This window comes from Papio anubis, chromosome 15, assembly GCF_008728515.1.
Source record: "Papio anubis isolate 15944 chromosome 15, Panubis1.0, whole genome shotgun sequence".
NCBI classification, from domain to species: Eukaryota; Metazoa; Chordata; class Mammalia; order Primates; family Cercopithecidae; genus Papio; species Papio anubis.
The window spans coordinates 5,138,522-5,160,782 of NC_044990.1; the positions used below are offsets into that span (position 1 = coordinate 5,138,522).

A 22,261-nucleotide genomic window follows, 5' to 3' on the forward strand; every position below is an offset into this window, starting at 1 on the left:
TCATTGCAACCTCCACCTCCTGGGTTCAAGTGATTCTCCTGCCTCAGCCTCCCAAGTGGCTGGGATTACAGGCACGCACCACCACACACATCTAGTTTTTTTGTATTTTTTGTATTTTTAGTAGAGACCGGGTTTTACCACATTGGCCAGGCTAGTCCCTCTCCTCCTCCTGCCAAGGAAGAACCACCATGTGTTGGCATCCAGTCTGTCCTCATGTGTGCTGCAGAAATAACCCTAAGTAGAGAAAGCACCCTGCCTACGATGACCATCAATGTCTCCATTTATGCTGTGCCCTCTTACAAAAAGCCACAGGCAGTGGTCTCCACATTTCAGAGATTTCTGTTCGTCACTCTTTCCCTCCTTGGATCCAGGCATAAGTCCAGTGGGGAGGCCCATGGGTCTAAAAGGCACTGAACGAGACTGGGCCTCTACTGTAGCACCTGGCTGCTCTCCCTGGGCCAAATCTCTGTACCTTGTCTCATCTCTTTGGTGACGTGCTTCTCAGGCTGTTTTTCTGTCCTTCATTCATTGATCCTCAGCAGGCACGCCCTCTAGAATTTCCCACACTTACCTGAATTTCCTGGTGAACACACCCAGGCTGTCAAGCTGGCATTTTCCCAAGTCAGGATAATTTTTTGCTCTCTACGCAAATTCTAAAGGGCAGGCTGTTGTTTTAGATCAGGAAGGCATAGATGTTTTCAGGATGCTTGTTTGAGATTCAGAATTACAAAGCTCATTGACAATAAAAAGTACGAAGTTTTCTTTCTTTATTTTAGAGACAGGCTGTTGCTGGACTGCAGTGGCATGATCATAGCTCAGCACAGCCACCAATTCCTGGGCTCAAACAATCTTTGCACCATCATACCTGGCAAATTCTGTGCCTATATGTCCCTTTTTTTTTTTGTAGTGACAGAGTCTCACTCTGTTGCCCAGGCTGGTCTTGAACTCCTGGCCTCAGGTGATCCACCCTCTTCGGCAAAAGTGCTGGGATTACAGGCATGAGCCACCATGCCTGGCTTCTTTGTTTTTAATGAAAGTCCATTTAACTTTTATGCATAGAACATTATTCTGTTAATGATTTGTCTATTGTAGGCATACCTCAGAGATATTGCAGATTTGGTACCAGTCCATAGCAGTAAAGCAAATACTACAGTAAAACAAGTCACACTATCTTTTTTTTATTTTTTGGGTTTTCCAGTGCATATAAAAGTTATGTTTACACTGTACTGTAGTCTATTAACTGTGCAATAGCATTATGTCTTTAAAAAACCCAATGTGTATGCCTTAATTTAAAAATACTTTTTGCAAAAATATGCTAGCGATCACCTAAGCGTTCAGCAAGTCATAATCTTTTGCTGGTGGAGGGTCTTGCCATGACGTTGATGGTTGCTGGCTGATCAAGGTGGTGGTTGCTGAAGGTTGGGGTGGTTTTGGCAATTTCTCAAAATCAGACAGCAATAAAGTTTGCTGCATCTGTTGACTCTACCTTTCACAAAAGATTTATCCGTGGCATATGATGCTGTTTGATAGTGTTTATCCACCATAGAACTTCCTTCAAAATTGGAATCAATTATCCCAAACACTGCTGCTGCTTTATCAACTAAGTTTATGTAATATTCTAAATCCTTTGTTGTTATTCCAAGAATGTTCACAGCATGTTCACCAGGAGTAGATTCCACCTCAAGAAACCACTTTCTTTCTTCGTCCATAAGAAGCAACTCCTCGTTTATTCAAGTTTGATCATGAGGTTGCAGCGCATTGTCGCATCTTCAGACTCCACCGCTAATTCTAGTTCTCCCGTTATTTCTACCGCATCTTCAGTTACTTCCTCCACTGAAGTCTCAAACTTGTCAAAGTTATGCACAAGGGTTGAAATCAACTTCTTCCAAACTCCTGTTCATGTTGATCTTTTGACCTCCTCCCATAAATCGTAGGTGTTCTTAATGACATCTAAAATGGTGAATCTTTGCTGAAAGGTTTTCAATTTACTTTGCCCAGACCCATCAGAGGAATTACTATCTATGGTAGCCATAACCTTATGAAATGTATTTCTTAAATAATAAGACTTAAACTCTAAATGACTCCTTGATCCATGGGCTGCAGAACGGATGTTAGATAAGCATGCATGAAAATGACATTCATTCATCAACATGTCTCCATCAGAGCTTTGGGTGGCCCAGGGTGTTGTGACTGAGCAGTAATGTTTTGAAAGGAGTCTTATTCTGAGCAGTAGGTCTTAACAGTGGGCTTAATATTCAGTAAACCATTCTATAAACAGATGTAGTGTTCGCCAGGCTTTGTTTTTCCCTTTCTAAGAATTGATTTAGCGGAAATTTTCAGAACGGTAAGTGAGCATTGGCTTCAACTTCAAGTCACCAACTTCATTAGCCTCTAACAAGAGTCAGCCTATCCTTTGACACTTTAAAGCTTGGGATTGACTTCTCTCTAGCTATGAAAATCCTAGATGGCGTCTTCTTCCAATAGAAGGCTGTTTCATCTGCATTGAAAATCTGTTATTTAGTGAAGCCACCTTCATCGATTATCTTAGCTAGACCTTCTGGCGAACTTGCTGCAGCTTCTACGTCAGCACTTACTGCCTCACCCTGCACTTTTATGTTATGGAGACAGCTCCTTTTTTAAACTTTGTAAACCAATCTCTGCTAAGCTTCAGCCTTAACACAACTTCCTCACCTCTCTCGGCCTTCGTAGAGTTGAAAAGAGTTAGGGCTTTGCTCTGGGTTACGCTTTGGCTTAAGGGAATGTTGTGGTTCCAGACCACTTTCTCCATATCAGCAATAAGGCTGTTTTGCTTTCTTATCATTTGTGTGTTCACTGGAGTAGCTCTTTTAATTTCCTTCAATAACTTTTCCTATGCATTCACAAGTTGGCTAACTGGTGCAAAAGGCCTTGCTTTTGGCCTATCTAATACGTGCATGAATACATGCTAGTGATGGCATGTATTCACTGCCTAAAGTAGAAGAGAAGTGTATTGTCCTTGATAGGGGAAATTCTTTTTGTTGTTGTTTTGTTTTGTTTTGTTTTGTTTTTGAGACGAAGCCTCACTCTGTCACCCAGGCTGGAATGCAGTGTTGCAATCTCGGCTCACTGCAACCTCCACCTCCCAGGTTCAATCAATTCTCCTGCCTCAGCCTCTTGAGTAGCTGGGATTACAGGTGTGTGCCACCACGCCCAGCTAATTTTTGTATTTTTAGTACAGATGGGTTTTTGTCATGTTGGCCAGGCTGGTCTTGAATTCTTGACCTCAATCAAGTGGTCCACTTGCCTCGCCCTCCCAAAGTGCTGGGATTATAGGCATGAGCCACTTCACCTGGCCCAGATGGGGGAAATTCTTGATGAATAAATAGTAACAGGAGGAAGAATGGGCTTTACTGAGTGTTTGCTGTATGCCAAGCCCCGTGCTAAATAATTTATGTTAATTAGTTTATTTGTTCATGAGAAAAGTGCTATGAAATGTTTTTAGCTCCCTTTTACGCATGAGAAAATGGCAATTTAAAGAGGCTAAGTATCTTGCTGAAGGTCACAGAGGTAACAAGTAGAGAGCTTGGACTAGAACCCGGGCCATTTGACCACAGTGCAGGGCTCTAGACCACATCTTTCTTAAATAAATCTTTATGAAATTGTCAAAAGTCACTTGTTGAGAATAAACACTGAACAATAAGACAGTTTTCTGGAACCTGTTTCTCACTTTTTAATGGTAACTGATCCTCAATATTACTAGAGGTAGAAGGATTCTTGTTCATTAAACATATTTCTTTAAGATTATAGCCAGGCGCGGTGGCTCACGCCTGTAATCCCAGCACTTTGGGAGGCCGAGGCAGGTGGTTCACGAGGTCAGGAGATCGAGACCATCCTGGCTAACATGGTGAAACTCCGTCTCTACTAAAAAATACAAAAAATTAGCCGGACATGGTGGCGGGCGCCTGTAGTCCCAGCTACTCGGGAGGCTGAGGCAGGAGAATGGTGTGAACCCAGTGGGCGGAGCTTGCAGTGAGCAGAGATGGTGGCACTGCACTCCAGCCTGGGCGACAGAGCGAGACTCCGCCTCAAAAAAAAAAGATTATAATTTGCGTTATGATATAATAAATTGCATGTGAATGTTACTTAATAGTCGTCTTCTAGACAGAATAATTTCGGCAGAATTCTGTGCTTCCCGATTAACTTAAACTATATTTTTTATGAGCCCAAAATTACATTCTTATATTTGAGTGAGATATCCTATTCATAGTCATAAATTCACTGTGAAAACAAGAACATCTTTTTTTTTTTTTTTTTTTAAAGAAACAGAGTCTCACTGTGTTGTCTAGTCTGGAGTGGTGTGATCAGGGTTTACTACAGCCTCAACCTTCCAGGATCAAGCTATCCTCCCACCTCAGCCTCCAGTGTAGCTGGGACTACAGACATGCAGCAGACATGCAGCAGATGTGCACCACCATGCCTGGATAATTTTTTAATTTTTTTATAGAGATGGGGTTTCTCTATGTTGCCGAAGCTGGTCTTGAACTCCTGGGCTCAAACAGTCCCTCCTATCTCGGCCTCCCAAAGTGCTAGGATTACAGGCATGAACCAGCATGCCCAGCCCATTTTTTTTTTTAATCTAAAAAATGTTTCTGTGCTTTAATTCCATGTGATAATGGACATTACACCAAGATGCTTTTAAGACTGGTAGTAATGTTTTGGCAGGTATCGGCAGTTTAACTTGATTAGATACTTTCTATAACATGGGACAAATGATCAGCTTATTTCTTCTGCTGGCGATGCATGGAGAGAATGGTTTAATCCGAAGATCTCAGCAGGATTCAAAATTAATATATTGTCATATTTTTATATCCCTTGATATCTTTTGGATGCTTTAAAGATTATCTTGTGCAAACTGAGAAATGTTAGTGTTTGCCATTCAAGTTCCAATAATGCTATCTTTCCCCAAAAAGCACATTTGTTTATGTGGAGTTTTCTATTCTAGGGGCACCAAGAATAATGTGTATATAGTGTAAAGAAGTGGATTATTGTAAATTTCAAAACAGATCTCACTATGAAGATGTTTGCACCCATAAAACAGACCCAGAGGGCATTCCAATGAAATTTTAATGTGTAAATGCACAAAGCTGAACTGTTAATATATTTATATTAGAATCGGTGTGTTCTCATTTCAAGAAATTTAATTTTGAATTCTATTTTGTTTTTGGTATTAAACACACAAAAAATGTGATTTTCCCCTGTACTCTTGTTTCAGGCCACAAGGGCAGCCATTACTCAGCACTGCACTGACCTTGGGAATTTGCTGGGGAAGGAAAATGACGTGGCCCTCATCATCGATGGCCACACCCTGAAGTACGCGCTCTCCTTTGAAGTCCGGAGGAGTTTCCTGGATTTGGCACTCTCGTGCAAAGCGGTCATATGCTGCAGGTAGGAACGTGCAGGCTGTGCACAGCTCACGCTCTGCTGTGTCTGTATCCCGTGTTTATATGAAAGAAAGGGATGCATGGGAATTCTAGGTTTAAAGTTTCATATCTAAAAAAGCCAAAACAAAAGTACAAATTTATTTTTAACTGTTGGTGCACAGATTTTGCAGAGGCAGTTAGTGGCTTTTACATTTCGGTTTTGTTTATTGTCTTCTGAGAAGATAAAAAGAGTAAGGACCAGGGCTTCCAGTCACATTCACCATGGGGGATAAATTGGAAAAACACTGGCTCAAGCCCCTTTGGGAAATTACTGGGGTCCCACTTACTGCACATGTCTGAGCTCAACTTCCAAGACTTATGGGACTTTGATGCTTCTTTTCTGACGTTTGTTGGGGTATTTCTTTTCAGTTAAGGAGGAACTTTGGTCGGGTTCATGTGATAGCAATTTTTGTGGTAAGATCTAACCAGAAATCTTTGTAAGTTCTTCATGGAGTCTGGGAAGGTTTTTTTTGCTTTTTTTGTTTTTTTTTTCCATTGGCAGTGGTGGGGTATTGTTACATTCCATTGACTGCTGACTACGTGGAGGTCTAGTTCTGATAGAAATATGAAAGTCGGCCGGGCGCGGTGGCTCACGCCTGTAATCCCAGCACTTTGGGAGGCCGAGGTGGGCAGATCACGAGGTCAGGAGATCGAGACCATCCTGGCGAACATGGTGAAACCCCGTCTCTACTAAAAATACAAAAAAATTAGCCGGGTGTGGTGGTGGCGCCTGTAATCCCAGCTACTCGGGAGGCTGAGGCAGGAGAATGGTGTGAACCCGGGAGGCGGAGCTTGCAGTGAGCCGAGATCGCGCCACTGCACTCCAGCCTGGGCGACAGAGCCAGACTCCGTCTGAAAAAAAAAAAAAAAATGAAAGTCAGACAGAATTATAAGGACAATAAACCCCTAGAAAGATGAGTGGTCACAGAGCTGGAGGGGCTGGCTAGTGGAGCATCGGTAGTGGAAAGGCACGTCACTTTTATGCCTGTGGTCACAGGATATTCAGGGACCATAGGGATGAGGACAAATTCAAATGTGTTTGAAACAATGAATGATGAGTCTGTTGTACCTTTAAGTCAGGAAGCCTGGTGCAGCTGTCAGGGACCTGGTGCAGGAAGCAATGGCCAGAGCACCTGAAAGTGAAATACACTGCTTCTGGGTTTCAGGATGGCCTCCTTCTCTTTTCCTCAAACAGCTTGATTGTGATACAATTCACATACTTTACAGTTCACCTGTTGAAAGCAATTCACTGGCTTTGAGTATATTCACAAAGTTATGTAACCATCATCACAACCAATTTTAGAACATTTTCATCACCCCATAAGGAAACTCCTGTATCCATTATCAGTTAATCCCATCTTCCTCCACTCCTTCACCCCCACCCCAACCAACCAATCATCTACTTCACTTGGCTCTTGAATTAGCCTGTTTGGGACATTTTCACATGAATGGAGCCATAAAAGAGATGTTCTTTTTCTGACTTCTCTCCATCCCTGTTGTTGCATGTGTCAGTACTTAGTTCTTTCTATGGCTGAGTAATATTCCATTGTTTAGATGTACCACATGTGTATCCATTTCTCAGTGTATGAGAATTTGGGTTTTTCACACTTTTTGACTGTTATGTGTAATGCTACTGTGAAGACTGATGTGCAAGCTTCTGTTTGGACATGGGTTTTCGATTCCCCTGGGTATGTACCTAGGAGTGGAGTTGCTGAGTCACGCAGTAACTCCATGTTTAACCTTTTGAGGAACTGTGAGATGGTTTTCCAAAGTGGCTGCACCCTTTCTGTTCCCACTGTCTATATGCGATTGTTCCGGTTCCTCCATATCCATGCTAACACTTGTCACTAGCTGTCTTTTTGATTAGTTAGCCTCGTGGATGTGAAGTTGTATTGCATTGGAGTTTGGGTTTGAATTTTTCTGTTGATTAATGATGTTGATCGTTTTTTCATGTGTTTATTGGCCATTTGTATATCTTCTTTGGAGAAATATCTATTCAAATCCTTTGCCCATTTTTAAGTTGGATTATCTTTTTATTATTGAGGTATCAGGGTTCTTTAGCTACTTCATCAGATGGGTGATTTGCAGTTTTTGCCCCGTTCGGTTACCTTTTCACTTTCCTGACGGTATTACTTGCAGCAAAATTATTTTGACAAAGTCCGATTTCTCTATCTTTCTCCTTTGTGCTTTTGGTGTCATAGCTAATGAGCTTTCTTTTTAGAGTACTGATCCTGTGCTTGCTTTCCTGGATTATATTTGAGCAGTTTAGATTAGGGCTATGCAAATGGAAGGAAGGATGGAAAGAATGGTGGGGAAATACTTTTATTCATAAATTTCCCTTTGTTTCTTCATTGTAAAGCTGCTGAGTAGGTGGGTACCTAATCATATGAATTGCTCCACACTGGAGGTTGTTACCACTCTACCTCAGAGCCGTGAGTCACGGTGAGTCAGCCGCTTCTGCTGTCACTGCCCTGTTGATCAAGGGGTCGTCCCCCTGACTTGCTGGTGGACAAAAACAAGTAACAATGTGGAAAAGTCTGGTAAACTGTAACCCAATGCAAACACGCTAAAACCTTGTAAGTTTTTAAGAGGGAAATCAAAATGAGTCCGTTGGATTCTCAGGGGAGAGCCAGGAATGCCTATAAGGGTTTACAGGAACATGCTCTTTTCTTGCCAGGTGCTTGATACTAAAATACACACACGTGCACGCACGCACACATACGCACGCACACACATGCACGCACGCACACACACACCCATACCTTTTTCCCCTTCTCGCTGTGACTGCTTCACAGTGCTTTGTGTGTCTCATAGGCTGTGTGCTTGAAGACTTCTCAGGGGAGTTCAAACTGGAATTGGCACAGAAAGAGGAAATTTCAAATTAAATACTGCTACAGTCTACAAAATGGAAGCATTAATTGAAAAGGGGAATTTAGGATAGTGCATCATTTTCTTACTCTTGGAGACATTTCCTGGCTGATCTCATACTTAAGGTTTTAAAAAAATCAACATGTACTTAAAAATAAAAGAAAAAAGTACTTGTACACTTCAGATGTACTTACTAGTCATGGAAAATTTAAACTTAAGCTAAATTCAATATGTGGCTTCAAACATAAATTTGACCTTAATTTTCACTTTTCATCTTCAAAATATAATAGTTGTGAGAGTACCTGTTTCTCTAATAATGGAAAAAGTAATTTTTTTTTTCAGAAAATAACTGGCCTATGAAGTCATGAAGCATGTTCTTATCAATATTGATTCAGAGATTGGTGAAGTTGTATAGAAATAAATACCTTTAAACTAAAACAATATTTTAGGTGGCAAAAAGAGAGGAATGCAAGAATCTGTTAAATATGTTGCTGAAATTAGAATCAAACAATTTCCTAATTATGCATTTCTGTACCCAAATATTTTCCATATGGTTAAAATCCTAGAGAGGTCATATATATCAGTACTCCAGTACAGTTTACTTTGTGTCTGGCAGGGATGTTGCCATGTAATTTGTTGAAGCGCAAACTGGTCCAGCCCAAGGTTTCTGCTGTGGGCTTGCAAGTATTGTGACATTTACATTGCAAATTCCTAGTGTCATGGATGAATAAAGAGAGGAGACATGGTCTTTGGCGTATAAGTGCAAGTAGTGAATAAGAGACTGTGTTATTGTATCTGCCTGTATTCCTTTGCATCTCACGTACATCCCAATTCCTTGAAACCGGCCCTCAGTGAAGAAAGCATAGCCGGGGCTCCATCTGGCCACACGCTGCAGACTCCCTTTTGTTCTAGATTTTCAGATCCTTTCAGCATCTGGTGTTGAGGCTTCTTCCCTTGAGGGGTTCTCTTTTTCTTCGGTGGCACCTTTCTCTTCTCCTTAGTCATCTGTCTCCTTTATGGGCTTTCTGGCTGCCTGTGAAATGTTGTTTTCCCAAGGTTTTACCTCTGGTCCTATGATGTTCCCACTCTGCATCTCCCCATGTGCTTTCCATCTGATGTGTGGGATGGCCTCGTTCATCTTATACATTAGTGACTTCTCACACCAGCTTCACATGGAATCATCTGGAGAACTTTTGTTTGTTTGTTTGTTTGTTTTTGAGACAGAGTATGGCTCTGTCGCCAGGCTGGAGTGCAGTGGCACGATCTCAGCTCACTGCAAGCTCTGCCTTCCAGGTTCAAGCAATTCTCCTGCCTCGGCCTCCCGAATAACTGGGACTACAGGCGCGCCCCACTGAGCCCAGCTAATTTTTGTATTTTTAGTAGAGACGGAGTTTCACCATGTTGGCCAGGATGGTCTCGATCTCTTGACCTTGTGATCTGCCCACCTTGGTCTCGTGAAGTGCTGGGATTACAGGCGTGAGCCACACTGCACCCGGCTGAGAACTTTTTAAAAACATATTTTCCTAAAAAGCTAAATCTGGAAAATACCCTATGACCCAGAAATTCCACTCTTAGGTAGGTATACACCCAAAAGAATTAAAAACAGGTACTCAGACAATACTTGTATGTGCATGTTCATAATGTTCATAATGTTCATAGCAGCACTGCCCACAGTAGCCCCAAATTAGAAACAAGCCACGTAGGAATCCATGCAGTGGAATATTACTGAGTCATAAAAAATGAAGTAGTGACATGTGCTACAATGTGGATGTACCTTGAAAACAGGCTGATTGGATGTACCTTGAAAACAGGCTGAGTGAAAGAAGCCAGTCACAAAAGACCACATATGATATGATGCCATTCCTGTGATATAGTCAGAATAGGCAAATCCACAGAGCCAGGAAGCAGGCTAGTGGTTGCCAGGGGCTGGGAGGAGGAAGAATGGCGAGTGACTGCTCGGTGCGTATGGGATTTCCTTTTGAGGACGATGAAGTGTTTTGGAACAGGCTACAGGGGATAACTGCACAACGTTGTGACCATGCTAAATTCCACTACATTGAAAATGGTCAATTTTATCTTATGCGATTTTTACCTCAGTAAAATATAAATAAATGGATAAAAGAATTTATCCATTTAAATGAAATGTTTGTTGAATTAGAAAACAGAAATGTTTGAATGAAAGTTCACTCATTTGAATGAAATGTTTGTTGATGACAAAAAAATGAATCCTTTGAGCAGAAGTTTTGTTATTTTAAATGAAATGTTTGTGGAAAGAAAAACAAGGAGTCTGATTCCCAGGGCCTTCCTCAGAGCAATAAGATCAAAACTCTAGAAGTTCTACAAACTGCCGATGACACCTCTCTTTTCCTTCGTTATCTGTTGATTCTAATGAGCAGTCAGGGTTGAGAAGGCGACTTCCACCATCTGCTTGTCCAGCGTGGCCCCTCACTTCAGCTCCAGATCTGTACATCCAACCGCATCTAGGACTTTTTGAGACAGGTCTGGCTCTATCCTGGGCTGGAGTACAGTGGCCGGATCTCAGCTCACTGCATCCGCTACCAGTTCCGCCATTCTCCTGCCTCAGCCTCCCGAGTAACTGGGACTGAAGCCGCCACCTCGCCCGGCTAGTTTTTTGTATTTTTTAGTAGAGACGAGGTTTCACCGTGTTAGCCAGGTGGTCACCGATCCTGACCTCGTGATCCACCGTCTCGGCCTCCCAAAGTGCTGGGATTACAGGCCGAGCCACGGCGTGACCAGACTTTTTTTTGAGACAGTCTTGCTGTGTTGCCCAGTCTGGAGTGCAGTGCCATGAACACAAACACAGCTCACTGTAGCCTTGACCTTCTGGGTTCAAGCGATCCTCCTGCATCCGTCTAGGTGGGACTGGCGTGCCACTATGCCTGGTTAATTTTAAAACAATTTTTGTAGAGCTAGGGGCTCGCTATGCTGCCCAGGCTGCTCTCAAACTCCTGGGCTTAAGTGATCCTCCTGCATCCTCCTCCCAAAGTGCTGAGATTATAGGCATGAACCACAGTGCCAGGGCCTTTTGACAGCGTTAGCAAGCATGGTTTTATATGTAGCGGACCTTCAGAGAGATTGAACCATATAAGCACATTGTTACATTGAAGTCAGAAATTAAAGTCTCTTAATTTGTTTATCCTTTTCAGGATCGTATTTAGTTTTATAAATAAGGAAATAAAGGCCTCACAAAAATTATATCATCTTGTCTGTGGTCTCAGCTAGGAATGGAAGAGACAGCATTTTATGTTCTATCTGAATAATATCAGGGCCTATGCTCTTAAGTCACACAGTTGGCTGTGTCAGCTAATTCATTGTCACACATGTTTATTACTGATAATACAATTTTGCACAAAGTTTTGCTTTTAACGTATTTTTCAACTGTCTTATATGTTTAGACTCAAGAAATGAACATAAAGTCTTGTAGGATTTGTCATTCTCCAAAGGGGTAAAAATTATGTGGAAAATGTGTAAACCATTTTCAGTATGTTCAAGAAGGAGTTCTCTGTTCTTCCCCCTTTCTCATTTTCCCTTTTTCTTTGAAGGTCTTTATTTTTGTCCAAACGGAGATAATTTCTCTAGCACAGACTACCAGGGGACAGGACTTTGACCTCTTGAGAACACTCAGAAATCTTAAAAGTGACTGTCTTGTCAGGAAGAGAGTCATGAAAGAATCATCAGTGTCCCCCCTGTGAGGACGTTAGTGGTGGCCCCATCAGAGTCCCCAGCAAATACAGGTGACACGGGGGCCTCTGGGCACCGCCTCGTTAGCAGATGTGATTTACGGCTTCACGTCTCTGGGCAGGAGATGGAGTGAAAGGAAAACACCGTGGCAGGGATTTCCATGGGATGTGCAAATTAAGGGTTTCCAAAGGCATCATTTATTTTCTCTGAGATGTTTAGACTTCTGTCTTTCAGGATAGATTCAAAGATAAACATGTATAAGCCTTCTGTGATATCATAGGTATAAAAACAGGAGAGAGAAAAGGCACAGTGCATGCACTGAGTGTTTAAAAAGACTTCTTGGGTTTATTTTTCTAACTGTAAGAGTGATTTATATTTTTTGGTAAAAAGTTAGAAAATATAGATAAACAAGAAGAAAGAAAATGGCATTCACAATCCCCCAACTAGAGAGTAGCACTGTTGACAGTTGGTTGTGAAGTCTTGATCTCCTTCTGTGAAAACACTTTTCAATGGACGAAGGGTTACACCTTTTACAATATGCAAAGTTAAAGGTTATACACAGTTTCTATGTCAAATTTGAATATAAATGTGTTTTTTAAAAGCATAATGGCGTTCTGTTATATGAAAACACAGCAATTAATTTATTCCTAATTGATGGATAGTCAAGTTAACAATGTTTTTTACATGAATAGTTGCAAAGACACTTGATGATTTCCATAAAATAATAATGGATTCAAGTATAAGCAACATAGAAATTTGCAAAAGGGCTTGTAGCCTTAGACTCGGAAAGTAAGATGAATTGGCTTAGAGTCAGAGAGAGATGAGTAGTAGCTTAGTCCCTGCTGGGACAAACGTATTCTCCTCTGTTTAGTAAGCATAGTATGGATTCCAAGCCCCAGTTTGGGGTGTGTTACCCTCACTAAGAAAGGGGAGCAGTTCAGAGGTTATTTTGTGAAAGTATAGATATGTATATATGTATATATATATCCTGTCCAGCATTTTAACACACTGGCAGTGTATCATTCCCAACGTCGGGTCAGTCTTCCAGACTATCCTATGCTTATCACTCAGCCTGCATTAAAAAACCTGGTGGACATCTGTCTTAACTTTATACTGCTGAACGTAGAAAAGAACTGGCTCTTCTGATTTGGTTTCTTCCCCAGCTTAACTTTTTTACCTGAATGAGGCATGATGGATAATAGGAAATCAGAACGTTATGCATTTTGTGTGTGGTGTCTTTCAGCCTGTGAACTACACACAGAATTATGTCAAAACAGAGTTCAGATGCAGTAATGAGAATTGTACCACCAATTGTGTTTTAGTTGGCCTCCATATTGGTAGGGATCCAATTATACACTTGCACAAATAAAACTTTTCTTTAGTTTCATTCATGATGTGATTTCTCAGCATCCCGAACGTTTAGTTATAAGCCACCTTCCTACTTTGACACCCTATTCCAGAGAGCATTATTAACTTGTCGAGGCTGTAAGTCTATCCTTGGGTTGTTTGATTGTGGCTTAGCATATATTTGCCCATTTGTTGATTGCATGCAATTAAGGTAGAATTCACTTTTAGATAGGTTTTTTTAAATTTAGCTCTAAAATGAATGTTATTATTTGAAGGATTACAGCAATTTTATTTGGTTCTAAATGGCTTCATTGTTATTTTGTTAAGGATGAGCGTGATCAGATGTAATAGTTCTTCAGCATCATCTTGAAGAAAAAAAAAAAAAAACAATTTCTCAAAGCCCAAAGTTTAAACACTGTTTTTCCACCCACAGAGCTTACCATAGTTTCTCTAGAATAAAACTGGACTGACGCAGATTTTGTAGTATATTAAAAATAGCTCACTTGAATCATTGTAGAGGCCAGAATATGTAGACACTTGAGTATTAATCTAAAGTAGGAAAAGGAAACCGTTTCTAAATAATTATTTACAACTTAGGAAAAAAAACCAAACCTTTTGAAATTAAAGCTAATTTTGATGATAACACATTTAGAAATGGAGGACAATTCTCATCTTAAATACCTATTGGAGCAAATAATTTATATGAATTGCTCTATAAGATCAACTTCTAACTGTTAAGGATTTCTGATGTTTTGATTCCCCTCTAACTAAAAGTTATACAGGATCACTATCTGGGTGTTACTATTTCAGAAATTAAAAATAATTAGCCTGTCACCTTGTTTCTTATGTCCTGGACTAATAAAACAATTCGGTGGGGAGCAATATAGTACATGTGATAAAAATGTGGACAAATATTCAGCATAAGATTGAAAATACGGGAAGCTCTTCTGTGTGTCAGCTATGAGCAACTGAGTGAACAGACACGGATAACATGTTGGGAATACTTGCCAAGGGGCATTTAGTAATGAGGGTTGATCTATAATAATATGCTATGTAATTGGGAACATGTCTCTTCGGAGATTTTTTTTTTTTTGGTTTATAAAATTGTTACATATCATTTTGCTTATGTAGTAAGCCTACTTTTCCTAATGGTTCTGAAACCTGATTTCCATGGCACAAGTTCCCTTCCACACACTAATGTTTGTTTGCAGAAGCTCAGATGCAAACTGAACAGTGGAAGTCAGGAAGCCCTTTCCTCTTTTGGCAGTAGTCTAAGAATTATGGTAGTTGGGTCTGTGTGATCTCCCATCCATCCGCTCTGCAGCTTTCAACACATGAGGACCCTTGTGAGACACCGGAAGAGCTCACAGACACATGACTTTTCAGGACTCTTCCTGTGTTGTTTTTTCCTTTCCCCCTTTTCATGAACGATTACTTCATCAGTGCATGTCATTTTTGACAACAGTGCTTGCCAAATGAAACAGGGTGATACCAGGTCACACTGTGGCCTAAAATTCTGAAGTAGAAGCTCATAATATTTGGCATCTTTCCTACTAGAAAAACAAACCAGGAAAAAAAAAAAAAAAAGTCAAGAACAGAGCTTAATTAAACATGCGGAATATGTCATGAATATTTATGTCCCCAAGTCTTGCCTTGTGATGGTATTTGCACTTAAAATGCTTTTTCTCCTCTTTCCTGTGAAATCGTTCAGAATGTGTTTCATTAGTACAAGAACGTGTCATGTTAGCTTTCATTAGGAAAAAATTTCACTTCTGACAACACTGACACCTTTCTGATTGAAAGTATGCAAAACAGCTCTTACGTTAATTGGTCCCAAAGAAAATTATGTTATCCGTTTTCCTGTCTATACATCTGACACTTTCCCTCATCTGTCACCCCCTGAATTATCAATGCTTTCCCTTGCCTGATTTTGACAGCCAGTATTCTGCCTATGACTTTAAAAACCATAGAAAACCTCCATACTGGGAGCTTTACTGTCCTCCAGTTTGAATAGGAAACACCAAGATTACAGTCAGCAAGGTGTAGCCACATCTACTTCTACGCCACATCTAGACTGCAGTTTCTCTGTTTTAAGCCTCTCCCGTTGTTTCTTACTCGTTTAACTTTAGAGAGGAAACAAATGACAAAGAAGAATGTTTATACTTTTTTAGTATTTAGTCTTATTGAGGGTCACAAGTAGATTTTGTCAGCAGGAGCTAGGTCAGACTGGCAGAGCTAACTAAAGTTGCCAAACTTTGGGAGCCTGTGCTTGGTTTGAGTTTTATGATTGGTGATGTCGGCGCCTTATGGCCATTGTCATCTGCAGAGCTTCGCTGGGTCAGCAGAGTCTGAGAGAGTCTGTTGAATGATTTGGTTTCTGTTGTTTCTTGTTAGCCAGTTAACTGAGCTCTGTGAGAGTTCCAGGGCTGAATTGTCGCCAGTGGTTTAGTTTCTGACAGGCCTGTAAGTGAGAGAGGCAGACAAACAGAGACAGACAGACACCCCCTCCCCAACCATCCCATCAAATTCTTGGCACCTGGGTCATCTGAGCAAAACAGAACATGCATTTTTTTCTCTTACTAAGCAAGTAAGTGGCGTCCTTTCACCACTTGGCCACACCAATCATTAAAGACCAAAGTAAATACACCAAGTTGAAGATAATCCTTTCACAAATACACAAGTGCGAAGTTAAAACTGCCTGCCAATCATTTGTGCATTTTTCCTCACTCTTGTTTGTTTTAATGGATGGATGTTGTTTGAAGATATTAGAGCTTGAGAAATTAGGAGTCCCGTGTTATCACAATTAACTTTCCACTTTACACATAATTGAACCTTAAGTTCTTAATTTCTCTTTAAAAATAGATACCGAGTTTTTTTTTTTTTTTTTCTGAAACAGAATAACAATAGTAGGGAATCTATGTGTCTATGTAGATACATGAACACGTGAATATACATTTAAGCTCAATGTTTTCAAACCCTGATGAGAAATGAATTTTGAACGATCAAATATGGGAACAAGTTTTAACAATAGTATAGAAGGAGATTGAGTCTCTTTTTAAGGGAAAAAAGTAAATGTTGAATGATATTAATTTAATGACGACACTTAGATCTGAACTGATAATCCTGTATACCTGTAACTGTAGTATTAGCCTATGCCAATATAAACCTAGTTATAATACTTAAAAATAATGAATAATGAATGCAATTAAGGGCTGATACCAACATTTCATGAAGTTTTGAAATATTTATAATTAGAGAGATTAAAGAAACAAAGTAGGGTCTTTCTGCGGTCATATTTGTGTTTCCTTTATTTGAAATCTGCTGCCAAAATCATTAAAAAGTCAGGAAACAACAGGTGCTGGAGAGGATGTGGAGAAATAGGAACACTTTTACACTGTTGGTGGGATTGTAAACTAGTTCAACCATTATGGAAAACAGTATGGCGATTCCTCAAGGATCTAGAACTAGAAGTACCATATGACCCAGCCATCCCATTACTGGGTATATACCCAAAGGATTATAAATCATGCTGCTATAAAGACACATGCACACGTATGTTTATTGCGGCACTATTCACAATAGCAAAGACTTGGAATCAACCCAAATGTCCATCAGTGACAGACTGGATTAAGAAAATGTGGCACATATACACCATGGAATACTGTGCAGCCATAAAAAAGGATGAGTTTGTGTCCTTTGTAGGGACATGGATGCAGCTGGAAACCATCATTCTCAGCAAACTATCGCAAGAACAGAAAACCAAACACCGCATGTTCTCACTCATAGGTGGGAACTGAACAATGAGATCACTTGGACTCGGGAAGGGGAACATGACACACTGGGGCCTATCATGGGGAGGGGGGAGGGGGGAGGGATTGCACTGGGAGTTATACCTGATGTAAATGACGAGTTGATGGGTGCTGACGATTTGATGGGTACAGCACACCAACATGGCACAAGTATACATATGTAACAAACCTGCACGTTATGCACAGGTACCCTAGAACTTAAAGTATAATAAAAAAAAAAAATCTGCTGCCAAGAGTCTTCAGTGTAATTCATCACTGGGCGTCTTGCATTTGTACATTTCTGCTTCAAAATGTCTCAAGCTGAAGTTTTCTTTGGTTTAGTGTCACTTGTGTTTAGATAATGTTGCAGGAGAAGGAGACTTTATTTTTTAAAATTTTTTATTTTAAATTATGGATACGTACTAGTTGTACATATTTATGGGATACATGCGATGTTTTGATATAGGCTTACAATGTGCAATGATTAGATGAGGGTAATTGGGGTGTTATCATCTCAAGCATTTATCATACTTTTTGTGTTAAGAACATTCCAACTCCACTGTTTTAATTATTTTGAAATATACAATAAATTATTAACTCTAGTTACCCTGTTGTGCTACTGATCTTGAGATCTTATTCCTTTTATCTTACTGTATGTTTGTACCCATTAGCCAGCCCCTCCGGATCTCCCCTCCTCACCACTGTTCCCAGCCTCTGGTACCCAGCATTCTGCTTAGGAGAGGACTTTTAAATATCTTATAGGTCTCCGTAAGATCGATTTTGTATTTGATCCTAATCTTTTTTCGAAACAGGCTTTTATTAGTGTGGTTGAACAGGTAACCACACTGCTTGTCAGGCCAGCTCCCAGGACTGGCCAGGCTGTTCACTATGACCCAACTGAGGAAGTGCCTATTGTTTAAGGTTGTTGGGTGAACACAAATGGCACAGCCTTTGCCTGCCTAGAGGACTCAATCTGGTGGGAAGACCCGTCTGGTTATGACAAATAGTAACACAGTCACAGCATGAGGTGCTATGAAGCTGAATGTTGGAAGATGACAGAACCTAGTAAGCTCCAAGGGATGAGTGTGTGGTGGGATATCCTAATGCCATCACAATGCTAGCACTCAAGCTGTTGCAATGTCCAGACCCTCTGCAAACACTTAGCATCTACTACTTCTGAGAATCCTGAAAGTGAAGAGGAAAGTTATTGCTCTTATTTTATAGGTTAGTGAACTGAGGCATAGATGAACAAAGATACATTCCTGAGGTCATCTAGGTATTTTTTTTTTTTCTGAGTCAGAGTCTCACTCTGTCGCCCAGCCTGGAGTGCAGTGGTGCGAACTCAGCTCACTGCAACCTCTGCCTCCCAGGTTCAAGCAATTCTCCTGCCTCAGCCTCCCTAGTAGCTGGGATTACAGGGGCGTGCCACCACACTCGGCTAATTTTTGTATTTTTAGTATAGACAGGGTTTCACCATGTTGACAAGGCTGGTCACGAACTCCTGGCCTCAAGAGACTGGCCCTCCTCAGCCTCCCAGAGTGCTGGGATTACAGGTGTGAGCCACCATGCCCGGCCGGTCCTGTAGGTATTCATGAAGGGTTCCAGGGTTTGAACTCCAGAGTCCATGCTGAAAGACTTTATTCTAAAGATCATGGTGTGGAATTAAAGTATTTTGAGCAGAGTAACAGAGCTAGATCACAGGCTGGGCATGGTGGCCCATTTCTCTAATCCCAGAATTTTGGGAGGCTGAGGCGAAAAACTTGTGTGAGGCCAGGAATTCTGAACCAACCTGGGCAGCACGGTGAGACCACATCTCTACATTACCAAAAAAAAAAAAAATTTTTTTAAGCAAACAGAGCCTTAGGAGAAGGCAGCACTATAGAGGTCAAGTTAGAGTTCATATGCAAGGTAGAGGCCCTTGTAATACTTCAGTTTAGGACAGGGTAGACCTCCACTAGGGTCCCAAGTCTCTGGCACATAGTAGGTGTTGAAAAGTTGAACTGAATTTCTAGATTCTCTGGAATGGACTATGATCCGGATTTGTAGTCATGTAAGAGTTAGAATCTGTAATTCTTAGTGACTGACTGAATGTACTTGGGGATGGTGAGATAGGGGTAGAGGTGAAGCACTGCTGTAAGACAGCTCATGTCAGAGGGGGTCCTGGAGGAGGATTTCATTTCCAGCATTGTAAGATGTTTAGAATTGCCACCAGCTGCTGGGTGTTCAGTTCTGGTGCAGATAGGATTCTGCCAAGCCCGTATTCTCCCGGTTATAGGCTATCAATCTATCTGAAGCTAGAAAAAAAAAAATCCCTCTTTATTTATTTTGTATCTAGCATTTACAGAAGGCCCGTTTCTGGTTAGTCACCATAGTGTACAGGGCTATAGGATGAAAAGGAACGAGAAACCATGAGTCGAGGATACAGTCTCACTCCTGTATCAAGTTACTTTGCTTCAACCAGATGTATTTATTAGACTGATCTTTGACTTTTGGCTTATGAGTCAGGGGTGTCCACAGAGTTCCCCATTAGAAAGGAATTCTTCCACCTATCTCTCAGTCTGCACAGGACCATGAAGCTCTTCATCTTCCAGGTATGGCGGTGGCTTATGTCAGTTAGTGCTGCTGCCTCCTAGCAACCGTGGAGCCTGGAAGATGAGCCTTGTAGGAAATCCTTCTTTCTAGGTGCACACTCAGGACTAGGAGAAATGTTGAGGAAGATGAAGGATTCTCCCATGACTCAATCCTCCTGGGCAGGTGACTGGCAGGGCCAGACTTTGAGTATCCTTGCTGAATAATAAGCCTGTTTGGTATGGAATCCATGTGCTACTGATAGCAGGGTAATGCTGTGGATTTGCTGAAACCGTAAGGGACTAGATGATATATAAAAAGGATATCAGTGATCCCACGAGAGTGTAACACAAGACAAAAGACATAATAAAAGCCAACCTAATACTAAGCTTAGATTTCCATACTGCTCAGGCTGTGTAATAAAAATTCTTACTGTAGAATTTTTAATCGACTGGAGTTTCCTAGTAAACTGAATTTGTGTATGTTAAAAGGGTCGGAAAGCCGGGTGGGGACGATGGGTGGGGAGAATTGCTTGAGTAAGAGATAATGACCTTAAGAATATTTCCTTGCAAAATATACCTGGGAATTCTTCATGTTTAAAATTATGCCATTCCAGCAGCGATCAGTTATTTCATTTGATAAAAGCAAAAGTAAGAATTATTGTCATGGAACTAAAACCCTATTATATTTAGTTTACTATACCATGTCTTCCATTAAAACTATCCTGAGATTAACTTGATTTATCTTGTCTCAGTTGAAGTTTAGCAATTTAATCCCTAAAAATGTAGATAGTGCTCATTGTATAGAATTCTCCCCTTTCCCAAAATGATGTATACTTCTCTTTTACTAAATTCTCAACTCTGTTAGTCCACTCCATATTTCAGTCTTGCTGTAAGTTTTAGAAAGCAGAAATCACATCTTCTGTTTCCGACTTGAAAGGCATTTTTACAACGCTGTGTAACAAATTTCATCATTCCCACTACGTCTGTTTTTTTCCGATAGGGCTAAGAGGCAAGTTTTATTGATTTAGAATTTTTCACCAGTTTATATGCATTATGCTCTTCAAACTTGCTTTTATGTGTGCATGAAAGGATATTGATTTAGAACAAATTTATATTAGCCCACTTTTCAAAACCCCGCAGCTAATAAGCATTATTTTTGGTGCTACAGCTTTCATGTAGACATTCTGCAGGAAAAAACCAGAAAGCTCTCATTGCCATGTACTGAGATCCTCAGTCAGGATTCTAGAGAAGTCTGTCTTGAATCTAGTAGTTAGTGATTCCTAAGTTTTTGTTGTTTATAACTTAGTACTTTTTTCTGAAGCTATTCCAGCCAATTCACAAGTCTCCTAAGGATTATTTCAGAGGCAGGTCACTTTGTGTTTCTTGAGATGACTTTGAAATCCATCTGCATGTGTGCTGAATGAACACTGAGCATATGTGCCGCAAACACGTTTCCTGACGACTTGCCTTGTCCTGGGTCCTGGGGACCTAGCAGCTACCACAGTGGACGCGATCAGCACAGCCCGGCACAACCGCTGCCTCTGAGACTCGGCCTGGGAGAAGAGCTGGCCGGTAAAAATTACGTAGACTGTACAATTATGAATCAGATGCTTCGTCTCTTGTATTTCAGCAAGTAGATGCCTTTGATCTTAGATACGTTGAAATCTTAAATTTAATAGCTTCTCTAATGCCGTAGGCTGATGTAGATTTCTGTGGCTATCTTTAGATCAGCTTTGATTAACCCAGAGTTTGATGTTAAAAGAGAAGTTATATCCCTCTGCTAAAAGAAAGAAAAAAAACAACCACCACCTTCTGGTGACTTCCTGTCTTTCTCAGAATTAAATTGAAAAACCTAGCGGGATGCTGCTTCTCCCTTGTTTTCTGTGCCCCGGCCATATTGGACTCCTTTCTGTTCTTTTGGCTCTCCAAGCAGACTTTGCCCCAGGACTATAACAGGATTTTGCCCCAGTGACACATGGCAAACTCACCTGATTCATGTCTTTGCTCAATTGTCACCTTCTCAGCTGGAGACGGGGTGCCTTGAGTACTCTGGCTCTGTTAGTGTTGCTTTCCGTATATTTATTTTGCCTGATGGCATTTACCACTACCTGACATACGGTTACACTTTCGCCGGATTGTTGATAATCTGTCTCCACCCAACAGAATGTTCATTTCATCAGAGCAGAGATTGTGTCTCCTTAGCCTTCTCTTCCATCCTCAGCACTGGAAATGACATGAGACATGCAACGAACACTCAATCAGTATTTGTGAAGGAATGAAGGATGTGATAGACTCGACCCAAAGCTTCACTTTCTTGGAGGCGGCCTACTCCCTTCTCATGACAATTGCTGAAGTTATGCTGAGAGCAGTGGTTATAACTCTGGAAAATGTTTAGAGTGTCAGGGTCAACTTTTTCCTCCTTTGGTTATTTTTCCAGTGCAGGACACCTGCTCAGCTACTTTTATCTCCATGTTCTTGGCTATCTACGTATAGGAAACTGACACCCATGTAAGAGAATGCACAAGTC

At 40.9% G+C, this 22,261-nt stretch overlaps 1 protein-coding gene across 2 annotated transcripts in view; it reads left to right on the forward strand.

Moving 5' to 3' along the window:
• Window positions 1–22,261, forward strand: part of ATP8A2 (ATPase phospholipid transporting 8A2) — a 642,805-nt gene that overhangs the window by 321,407 nt on the left and 299,137 nt on the right. For both annotated transcript variants that reach the window (XM_031655775.1, XM_003913687.5), the window contains exon 25: window positions 5,252–5,424. In XM_031655775.1, the coding sequence (XP_031511635.1) occupies window positions 5,252–5,424 (173 nt within the window). The remainder of the gene's footprint in view (window positions 1–5,251; window positions 5,425–22,261) is intronic.